Here is an 11,211-nt window from a genome sequence, read left to right on the forward strand (position 1 = left end):
GAGGAGGAGGAGGTGGAGGAGGAGGAGGAGGTGGAGGAGGAGGAGGAGGAGAAAGAAAAAGAAAAAGAAGAAGAAAGAAATCTGGAAATGGCTCTTCAATGCAGTTGCCAAAATAAGTCTTTCCCAACTTCATTGTACTACTAATCTTTGTATCTGTCCTTGTTAAATATTTATGCATGCATGCATTCATTCATTCAAAAGACTCCTTTTTTGGCTGGAGGTGTATCTCTATGGTAGATCAGATGCTTAGGATGTACAAAGCCTTGGGTTCAATCCCAGTTCCAAACAGAAAGAAAAGTGACCTTTTTTTGCGATCTCCTACCTGCTGGGTATGGTGGCAAGCAGGAGGGAGTTGGAGATGACCTCAGAACTATCTGTCCTCAGGAAGCTGCAGATACAGCAGCCCCTGGACTGTCCAGAGGGGTGTGGACACAGTGCTGTGGGACCTGGGGTAGAGCGGCCCCATTTTTGGGGCATCGGCCAGACATTTAGAGGCAGAATGGGGACCAGACTTTTCAAGATGGACGAGGGCTTTCACATGGCAGCCTGTGAGGGTGGAAGCAGGTGTGACACTTTGTGCGCATGGTAGTCCTTTACGCCTCAACCACAGAAGACCCCACAGCCCACAGAGTAGGAGGCAGTTGGGATGGTTGGCATTCAATCTCTGCAGTCTCTTGGTGTGTGTGTGTGTGTGTGTGTGTGTGTGTGTGTGTGTGTGCCAGTCCTGGGGCTTGAACTCAGAGCCTGGGCACTCTTCCTTGTTTTTTTTTTGCTCAAGGCTGGTGTTCTACCACTTGAGTCACAGCTCCATTTCAGGCTTTTTGATGATTCATTGGAAATGAGAGTCTCACGGACTTTTCCTGCCTTGGCTGGCTTTGAACTGTAATCCTAAAATCTCAGTCTCTTGAATTGCTAGGATTAAGGTGAGCCACCGGCACCTGAATTAGTCTCTGTCTTCTGTGCCAGGTAAGGATTCAGCCTTTTCTCCACGACCACAGCATGCCCCTCCTGGAAGCCTTGGTGAGGGTGCCACAGCCAGATAGCGATGGGCCCATCACTCACACCTGGAGAGTACAGATGGTGAGCATCAGCCAGAAACAGGGAGGGGAGACCACCCAGAAGTCGGAGGCTGGTCCAACACAGAGTTGGAGGTGGGGAGGGAATAAGGATGGATGGATGGAATCCCACAGACTCAGTGAAGTCTGAAACCACTGAGGGAGGAAAACTGGGTCACTTGGGTCTTATCTGGAGTGGGAAGAGGCTTTGGGGGCCAACTGGATATCTTCCCACCCCCCCAACATTCCTAGGAGCCTTCTGTTACCTGCCTTCCTGAGGACCTGAAAATACCAGTCAATGCAACTGAGGTATGCATGTATGGCACTGGAGAGGGGGCGGGGGCAGGGTGGGGGAGGCCCAGGCTCTCTGACTCCTCTGCTCCTGGCTTCAGTCTTGTCTCCCTGGAGCCCAGTTCCGCTGCCCAGTAGCCTTCCGGCAGGAGATCCTTGTGCATGTGATCGGCACCGTGGAGCTGGTGGAGGAGATCGAGGTAGCATCTGCTTGAAGCGGGTAACGGGAAGTGGTTGGGAAGTCACCCCATTTTTCGGTTTTATCTTGATGACCAAACAAAAAATCTCCACATATACACAGATGCAGCTGAAAGAGCCATGACTTGTTTGAAATGTGCCAGCTTGGTTTTGATATAGAATCTTGCTACGTAGCCTTGGCTGACTTCACACTTAGAATCCTTCAGTCTTCTTGTGGTGGGATAGCAGGCGTGCACTACCATCCTTGGTTAGCTAGCATGGATAGCTCCTATGTGTTCTACATGGGAGAATTTCCCCACTGTTGTTAATGGGGAATGGCACATTAGAATACCATAGGAGAGCCGAGTTGGTGTGGGTTGTTCCACTGCACGTGCGTGCGCACACACACACACACACACACACACTGCATCAAGGAGGGCAGAAGTCCATGGGACCCCCTTCTGATACCTTTTCACTCTGCCCACAGGCCTCCTCCATGTTCAGCCTCTGCAGTTCCATCTCCATCTCCTTCAACAGCAGCAAGCATTTCCATCTGTACGGCAGCAAGGCTGCCCAGTCCCAGGTATCCACCGCCTCAAAGCCCGGGACAGGTAGCAGAGGGTCTCAGGACCCCAGAGAAAAGCTTGCATGGGGGAGCTCTATGGGAAAAGGAAGGGGAACCTCCCCAAGTCAGCACTGTGGGCCACAAGGAAGCTTCCGCCCCACGGGGGCAAACCGCTGGCAAGGCAGCCTATCAGAAGCGCTGTGACTCAGATGTCAGCTAAAGATGAGGGTCCTAGAGAAGCTTAGGGAATAGCCACCAGCCCCGCAGTCAGTGCAGAGAGGGGCTGCTCTGTGCGGGCAGCAAGCACAGAGCCCCGGAGTTGGGGGAAAGCAGGAACTTCAGTCTAGCCGGCAGAAGAGTATAAAAAGATAAGCAAAGCCAGACATTGGTCGTTCATACCTATAATCCTAGCTACTTAGGAGTCTGAGATCTGAGGATCATGGTTCAAAGCCAGCCTGGGCAGGAAAGTCCGTGAGACTCTTATCTCCAATAAATCACCAGAAAACCGAAAGTGGCGCTGTGGCTCAAGTGGTAGAGCGCTCGCCTTGAGCTGAAAAGCTGAGGGACAGAGCCCAGGCCCAGAGTTCAAGCCCCAGGACCATTTAAAAAAAAAAAAAAGATAAGGAGAAAACAGGAAAGGAATGTGTGTAAGTGCACACACACACACACACACACACACACACACACATACACACACACACACGCACGAATGCAAGCACACAAGCACAGGCTAGTCTGGAGCTTCAGTTCAGCGCCTGGACACTGTCCCTTAGCTTTTTCCACTCAAGGCTAGCATCCTACTACTTGAGACATACCTCCACTTCTAGCTTTTTGCTGGCTAAATGGATATTAGAGTCTCATAGACTTTTCTTCCTGGGCTGGCTTCAAAATCACAATCCACAGAGTTTAGCTTCCTGAATAACAATGATAACAGGTAGAGGCCACCAGTGCCAGTAGAACCAGCTCAGCTGTTTATCATGGAGCTATTAGGAAGTCACAAAGTTGTAAGCGACCAGTTGTACCAAGTCGCTGTAATAACCACAGTGGGTGACACATTGGTCTAGAGTCCCATAGAGTCTGATGCTATGGCCCAGCCCAGATAGACGTCCTGAGACCTGGGCTGGGGTCTGGGGGTGAAGCCAGGTGCAGGAAGATTTAGGGGTGAGCTGGTTCTTCCCTGCACTCTTGGCACTCTCCCCCAGGTCCTCATGAAGGTCGATGTGGTGTACGAGAAGTCAATGCTCCATATCTACGTGCTGAGTGGCACTGGTGGGCTGCTGCTGCTGCTACTCATTTTCCTGGTGCTCTACAAGGTAAGAAATTTCAGAAGGGCTAAATATTGCCAGCACAGCTAGGCTGGGTGGGCACTGGTAAGACTAGCACTGGTGCAGACATGATTAGGCTTGGGAGAGGGAGGGGAAAGAAATGGTGCCTGGTACCAGATGCCACATGCAAAGGCAGCAGACACTAGAGATCTGGTCCCTGCGGGGATGAAGGCCACACTGGAAAGGGACACAGGTAGGAACAAGCTCAATCAGAGGGTTACCTGTGTGCTCTGGACTCTGCCTGACTCAAGCAGAAAAGGTCATGGGAAGTCCTCCTGGGGGAGGAGCTGGCATCTGAAGGAGTAGAAGTTGGAGATGAAGAGGATTGCAGAGCAGACATTCCATGTAACAACCTCAAACTTATCCAGGAGCTGGTGGCTCATGCCTATAACCCTAGCTACTCAGGAGGATGAGCTCTGAGGATCGTGGTTCCCAGCCAGCCCAGGCAGGAAAGTTCCTGAGAGTCTTATTTCCAATTAACCAAAAAGCTGGAGGTGGAGCTGTGGGGCCCAAGTGGTTGAGTGTCAAGCCTTGAGTGAAAAAGTTAAGGACAGCACCCAGGCCTCAGTTCAAGCCCCAGCATACACTCACACACTTGTGCACGCACACACACACACACACACACACACACACACACACACACAGAGCTACCTAACAGTAAGGAAAAAAGGGAGAGCTATTTTTTGTTTTGTTCAGCTTTGTTTTGTTTAGTTCTCTAAAACAGGTTGTCACTCAGTTGCACAAACTGGCCTCAAACTCACAATCCTCCTGCCTCTGCCTCTTGTGTGCTGAGATTATAGATCTGAGCCACCACATCTAGCTTGGACAGAGGCTTTGTGTCAGACTCCACACATCAGAGACAGCGATGTACAAGACAGACAGGATTCCCTGTTGTGGGCCGGAACACATGATTATTTATTTACACCAAGTGTCTTCACTCTCTGCAGCGGAGATTGGACTTTCACTCCCTCCATGTTTGCCCTCCTGCAGGTTGGATTCTTCAAGCGGAACTTGAAGGAGATGATGGAGGCTGACGGAGGCGTCCCAAATGGAATCCCTGCGGAAGGCTCTGGGCCTCTGGTGGAATCTGAGAAAGCCATGGATCCTGACAGTCTAATGCCCCTCCATGAGGGTGAGGCTCAGGATGGAGATCACAAGGACTGAGGGGGAGACGTGATACACATAGAACCCAGGGCTGGACTGGCTAAACCGGGGGGCTGCTCAGCCTCAACCTTGCACCTCACTATGTGTCCTTGGCAAGTCACCCTTCTCCCTTCGCCTCAGTTTCCCTGTCTTGAGCATGGAGCTCATCCCTGCCTGCATCCTCTGCAGGTACGTGGTGAGATTCTACGGGGGGAAAAGGGGAGAGAAGGCCAAGAAGGCCACAGTAGTGAGAACTTAGAGTTACCAGGTGGCCCTGGCTTCTGCCAGCCTGGCTTGGTTTGCTCCCTCGCAAGGGAACTTGTGATCTAAATTTGGAGAAACTAATGTCACGACCAAAGAGGCTGCAGCCCTTGCAAGTAGAAAGGTCTCTGCCTCCCAGAACTGCCTCCACGCCTGGCCTGGAAGCCCCCACTCCCTCATCTGCAGCTGGAGAGCAAATTCAGCCCTGTCACTGTATTGCTGCAGAACCTCTTGACCTATAACCAAAGATTCAATTATCTAATAAGCCTTTAAGGCTGGGAAAAATTGGGCCCCATCTCTCCTGGGGAGGTTCCACTTCACCTTTGAGACTCCAGGTACTCCAGCCTTTCTGCAGAGCCATGCTCTTTCCTGCCTGTCTGCATCTGCCCAGATGTTCCCTCTGCCTGGAACCATCCTATTCCAGTGCCTGGGCTCACTTCTGCTCAGCCCTCAGATCTCAGCCCACAAGACACTTCCTCAGGGCCACCCCCCACCACCAGCCTAGTTCGGTTCCCTCCTTGTCCACACTGGCACCAGCCCCTCACTGCCCACTCCCAAGTTGTATTTGATCAGTGTTTAGTGACTGGTTTAACTTCTGTTCTCACGCAGTGCACTCCGGGAGGGTAGGTACTATATACCTGTCTCCCTCCCCTGGGGTTGATATATATATACGTGACATAATTTCATTGGATTGAGGGTGGAGCCCCCTGCCTCCCTGCCCATCAAAGCTCAGCCTTCCCAGCCTTTCCCTGGCTCCTTCACAGCGTTCAGAGCCCCCTGGGAGACCCAGCTCAAGGTAGAGACACAGACACCCCAAGCCCAGCATCAAGCATAGTGCCTACATTCGTATCGGGTAAAGCAGGAGATACTGTCTGGTTTTCTGATGTTTGTGCTTGTGCAGCTCCAGCCAGGCTCAACAAAATAAAATTTCTCTCCCAATGCCCCTAAGTGGGACCAAGATAATGACCTCTACTCTTCCTTCTGTTTTCCTGCCCCAACCCCATGGTTGACCCTCAGCTATTAACCTATGCCTGACATTGGAGATGAATTCAAAACAGAAAGAGATATCAAAGAGGAGAAAAGTTAAGAGCCATTTAGCAATTTAAGATGGGAGTATAATGTGCCATGCATAGGAGGACGTAACTGTAATCCCAATACTTGAGCGGCTGAGGCAGGAGGATTGTGAGTTCCAGCCTGAGTTACATAGTGAGACCCTGGCCCCAAAACAACAACAATAAAGGATGTGCACTATAAGGGACTGAGATATGACGCAGTGATCATGTTCTTACCTATCAGGCACAGACCCTGGGTTTGATCCTTAACAGACAGGAAGAGAAAAAAGAGACATCAACCCTCCTCTTCTTTTTTCTTTTCTCTTTCCTTTTTTCTTTCCTCTCTTTCTTTCTTTCTTTCCTCCTTTCTTTCTGTGCTGGGGCCTGGGTACTGTCCTGAACTCTTTCACTCAATCCTGACACTCTTATCACTTGAGCCACAGTCCACTTCCAGTTTTTGGTGATTAATTGGGAGTGCATGGACTTTCCTCCCTGGGGTGGCTTTGAGCTCTGATCCTCAGATCTTAGCAGCCAAAGTAGCTGGATTACAGGTGTGAGCTGCCGGTGCCTGGCCCTCTTCATCATTAAGTAGTACAGAGGGGTTTCAGTTCAACGTGTCATCTTTTATATAAAGCAAGAATGGGCTGGGGGGGGGGGAGGCTCAAGTAGAACTTATGCCTAGCAAGTGCAAAGACCCTGAGTTCAGACCCCAGTGTGACCAAGAGGAGGGGGAAAAAAATGAATGGAAGGGTGTGGCTCCCTAGTCCCTCCTCCTTTAGAAGGAATAGTGGGGACCAGCCCCTGCTGTCTGTGTGGGACCCCCAGAGAATACTGAGTGACTAAGCGAAGCTCCTTGCCCTGCACTGGGGAAATTGCTGCAGTCATATATAAGGCAGGAAGTGAGAGGCAACATTTTGTTCCCCTAGGCATGGTCCTTTGATGGCCTTTCTTGCCCAGAGAGAGGACCCTGCTGAGCCAGCCACGCAAGACCCATGACATCCAAAGCCTGACAGCCTCTCTAGCCCCACCAGCCATTCTAGTCCAGACTCAAGACACTATGGGGAGGGGCTGGGAAGTTGGCTCAGTGGTAGAGTGCTTGCCTTGCATGCCTGAGGCCCTGGGTTCGATTCCTCAGCACCTCATAAGAAAAAAGCCGGAAGTGGTGCTGTGGCTCAAGTGGTAGAGCGCTAGCCTTGAGCTGAAGAGCTGAGGGACAGCGCCCAAGCCCAGAGTTCAGGCCCCACGACCGGACCCAAAAAAAAAAAAAGACACTATGGGGCTGGCTCATAGGCAAGACATCAGGAGGGAAGAAGTGAAGCCACTTTCCCAGAGGGGTGTGTGTTGAGACAGCCCCCCTAAGTAACCCAGGATGGTCTCAGCTTCCTAATCCTTCTGCTTGAGCCTTTGAATGCTAGGATTACAGGTGTGCACCACTATGCCTCGCTCAAAAAGTGCACCATATCAGGCAGTCAAGCACCCAGGCCCAGAGTTCAGCCCCCACGACCAAAAAAAAAAAAACCTATCTTAAATGTGAAAATCATGGTTATTTTATTTATAATAGAATGTCCATACCAAAAACAAAAATCTGCATCAGTCAGGGACAGCAGCACACACCTATTGTTTAATCCTCAGGAAGCTCAGACAGGAGGATCGCTTGAGCCAAGTTCAGAGCCAGACCAGATACCCCATCAACTCTGCCTGACTCAAAAATTAAAAACAAAAACCTCATGATAGTCATAAAGGTCTCTAAAAGACTTAAACAATAGTTGTTTTGTTTTCAAAAATATCTTAAAGTCTGAAAACCAAGCAAATGAATTGAATGAGTTCATTAGGTCTCTCTGGCAGATCCCGGCTAGCTGGGTTGCCTTCTCTCCGAGGTTATTTATTTGCTCATTCCCAGTTACAAGGCCCCGAGGCTGGGTGTGAGCTGGGAGTGCCATCAGGATACAGAGACCCAGGAGACTTACACGGGGCCTATTTGCCAAGCTCTGGGGAGAGGTGGAGCCAGGTAGATGTGATCTCAATGTCACATCTGCCTCTTAGTCACACAGTGACTTTGAGAGTCACTTGGCTCTGTGCCCTTCATTTTCCTTCTCTGTGAAATGAACTGCAGGGGTACCATCAGCCCTTAGGAGATGCCTCAAGCTGTGCCCAACAGCAAGTGACACCCAAGTGCCTGTCCTCAGCAAAGGTCAAGAGGCCACACTCCAGAATCCCCCAGAAGCCTCTAGACTCATTGAAGGCACTAATTCCCCATGCATTCCCCACAAGAAAAAGTCTGGGTTTTGTGTAATTTTACAAACTATGGTGGTCCCAAAGGACAGCACTGTGACAAATCAGGGCCAGCCTGCAGGAAGGTCATGGGGTCTGAAGCAGTGTGCATGGCAGGTCAGATACCTGCTTTGGGTGGGGTGGAGCTGCAGACACCCCCTCTGTTGTCAGAGCCTAAAGAAAAGAGGGCTGCACACGTGGGGCAGCTGGAAAGCAGACTAGACTTGAGCCTGGGAATCGGGAGTGATTTCTGGCCAAAGACAGACCCTCTGTGATGAGAACAGCGCGAGTCACGCTGAGCATTCCCCCGACCTGGTGCCTCTGCAGCTTGTAAATGGGCAATGGCATCTCCTGAACATCAGACGGCATTCGCATGAAACCCCCAACATAAAAGCACTCCCCGGAGTAGGCCCCGGGGCCCCCCTGGCTGTTCAGCCCTGACTAGCCTCTCCCACTGCCCAGGGCACTGTGTACACACACATTTGAAGGACAAGTCTCTTTCACCACATAAAAGTTTTTTTATTGAACTCAAACGCAGGGGCTCCCAGGCCCAAGAAGACAAGGCAGGCTGGGGTTTGGCACTGAGGCCCAGGCCCTGCTCCCCGCCCTACCTACCCTTCTACCCCTTCCTGCCGCAACCAGGGTCTCCGCAGCTACCAATCTAAGCTACCCAACTCTAAGCAAGCCTCCCCTCCCCTCCCCCCTCCCCGCCTGGCCTTTGCCGAGCCAGGCGCCCGCCGGGGAGTGGCCTGCTGCCCAGCCTGCTCTCCGCTCGCCCTTTCTGGGTCTCTCCCCGGACTTCCTGCTGCCCCCCGTGGGCGCCCTCGACCCTCTCTCTTCATAGCCCATTTCCCCATTCGTCTCTGGCGCCTGGAACTTCGTGCACGCTGGCCCCCTCTGGAGCTAGAAGGTTCCTCCGGCTGGTCCTGGCTCGCCGGGGGCCACGCTCAGCGGCGGCCGGCCGCGTGGGTCCGCTGGTGGCGGATGAGGTCGGAGCTCTGCGAGAAGGCCTTGCCGCAGTCGTCGCACTTGTAGGGCCGCTCGCCGCTGTGGACGCGGTGGTGCTGCAGCAGCGTGGACGAGCGGCAGAAGCCCTTGCCGCACACGGCGCAGCGGTAGGGCCGCTCGCCCGTGTGCGATCGCTGGTGCTGGATGAGCGTGGACGAGCGGTTGAAGGTCTTGCCGCAGTCGGGGCAGCTGTAGGTGCGGCCTGGCAGGTGGGTGCGGGCGTGGATGGCCAGCACCGAGCTCTGGCCGAAGCGCTTGCCGCACTCGGGGCACTTGAAAGGCTTCTCGCGGGCGTGGCTGCGGGCGTGGGGGATGAGCGCCGACCGCTGGGAGAAGCTCTTGCCGCAGATGCCACAGCTGAAGGGCCGCTGCCCGGTGTGCACCCGCTGGTGGCTTCGCAGGGACGAGTTCTGGCTGTAGCACTTGCCGCACTCGGGGCAGCTGTAGGGCCGCTCGTGGCTGTGGGTGCGCTGGTGTCGCAGGAGGTAGGAGCTGTCGCCAAAGGCCTTGCCACAGTGCGGGCACTTGTAGGGCTTCTGGCCAGAGTGGGTGCGCTGGTGTCGCAGCAGGTAAGAGCTGTCGGCGAAGGCCTTGCCGCAGCGGGGACACTTGTAGGGCCGCTCGCCGGTGTGTGTGCGCTGGTGTTTGATGAGGTCGGAGCTCTGGGAGAAGGCCTTGCTGCACACCTCGCACTTGTAAGGCTTCTCCCCCGTGTGGATGCGCTGGTGTTGGATCAGGGTGGAGCCCCGGCCGAAGCTCTTCCCGCAGATACCGCAGATGTTAGGCCGAGGGCCCTGCCCACCCCTGGACCGGCCACCCCGCCGCCCTGGACCCCGGAGGGTCCCTGTCAGACCCAGGGGGTTCTGAAGCATCTCAAACTGGGGCGTCGACAATAGGGCCCCTGTAGGCATCTCAAAGGGTGGCCCTAGGGATAGAGCTCCTGTGGGCTGCTCCCCAAACTCCTGAGTAAAGGAGTCCAGGGGGTGAACTCCTAAGGGGATGCTTAAGGGATTCTTTTCCTCAGGATTCAGAAGTATCTCAGTACCTTCCTGGAATTTAGAACTCTGAGCTTCAAGTTCAGGGTTTTGAATTTTTAACTCAGGAGTCTGAGGTTCATCTCCAGAGTTTTGGGATTCATGTCCCAGACCCTGAGATTTATACCTGGGGCTTTGAGAACCAAATTCAGGGCTTTGGGACTCATAACCTGGGCTCCTGGGTTCATAGCCTGGGCTCTTGGGATCATAGCCAGGGCTTTGGGGTTCATACCTAGGGCTCTGGGATTCAAACTCTGGACTCTGAGGATCTGATTCAGGGCTTCTGGGTGCAAACTCAGGGCTTGGGGGCACAAACCCAGGGCTTCGGGACTCAAACCCTGGGCTTTCAGGCTCAAACCTGGGGCTTTGGGATTCAATTTCTGGGCTTGGTGGCTCAAACCCAGGGCTTTGGGGTTCAAGGCCAAAAGGTATTTCTTCAACTTCATAGTCCCCATTGCCTTCTTGCTGAGAAATTTCCTCTTCCTCATTCTCACTCGTGTTGCCTGCAGGATCAAAGAATTACACAAAACCCAGAATTTATGGGTATCCTGAAGATCATTTGATCCATTAGTTGCCACAAACCTCTTCTGGATCCCACACACACACACACACACAGAGCCATGGGCCCTTGAGCAGGTGCTGAAATCCCCACTTCTCCCCAGATCCAGAACACCCAGCCCTCCTCCCAGTCCCAAATGGCCAAGCCCCCACCCCCACCCCGCCCCTGCTCTCCCACGGACTACAGTCCCTTATCCCGCGCCCAGGTACACTTCCCGGAGGGGCAGTCCCTCACCTTTGAGGGACCCTTCGGGGCTCCCCATTTCGTCAGGACTTTGCACATCCCGAGGCTCGAGGCCCCACGGCGACTCCTCCCGCTCCATCCCAGCCAGCTCCCGGTGCAGCGGCGGTGGCGATGGCGGACGATCCTGCGACCCAGCCGGGGTGCCTTGCGATCGGAGCCCTCGCCACTCGCCCCGCTCGGCGCCGTCCGGGAGACCGGGCTGCCCAGCCCCGGGCCCCCGAGGCCGG

At 53.6% G+C, this 11,211-nt stretch overlaps 2 protein-coding genes across 2 annotated transcripts in view; one reads left to right on the forward strand and one right to left on the reverse strand.

The window, feature by feature from the left end:
- Itgal (integrin, alpha L (antigen CD11A (p180), lymphocyte function-associated antigen 1; alpha polypeptide)) overlaps positions 1-4,772 on the forward strand; it is a 38,597-nt gene extending 33,825 nt beyond the window's left edge. Inside the window, exons 26-31 of the mRNA XM_013011693.1 lie at positions 967-1,080; positions 1,308-1,364; positions 1,448-1,546; positions 2,011-2,106; positions 3,291-3,401; positions 4,404-4,772. Coding sequence (XP_012867147.1) covers positions 967-1,080; positions 1,308-1,364; positions 1,448-1,546; positions 2,011-2,106; positions 3,291-3,401; positions 4,404-4,577 — 651 coding nt within the window. The 3' untranslated portion in view covers positions 4,578-4,772. The remainder of the gene's footprint in view (positions 1-966; positions 1,081-1,307; positions 1,365-1,447; positions 1,547-2,010; positions 2,107-3,290; positions 3,402-4,403) is intronic.
- A 3,888-nt stretch (positions 4,773-8,660) lies between these two features.
- Positions 8,661-11,211, reverse strand: part of LOC105981833 (zinc finger protein 768) — an 11,944-nt gene continuing 9,393 nt past the window's right edge. The window contains exons 4-5 of the mRNA XM_013011181.1: positions 10,976-11,206; positions 8,661-10,685 (exon numbers count right to left, since the gene is read on the reverse strand). Of these exons, the coding sequence (XP_012866635.1) occupies positions 9,088-10,685; positions 10,976-11,206 (1,829 nt within the window). The 3' untranslated portion in view covers positions 8,661-9,087. The remainder of the gene's footprint in view (positions 10,686-10,975; positions 11,207-11,211) is intronic.

Source organism: Dipodomys ordii, unplaced genomic scaffold (genome assembly GCF_000151885.1).
Source record: "Dipodomys ordii isolate 6190 unplaced genomic scaffold, Dord_2.0 Scaffold14, whole genome shotgun sequence".
Taxonomy (NCBI): Eukaryota; Metazoa; Chordata; class Mammalia; order Rodentia; family Heteromyidae; genus Dipodomys; species Dipodomys ordii.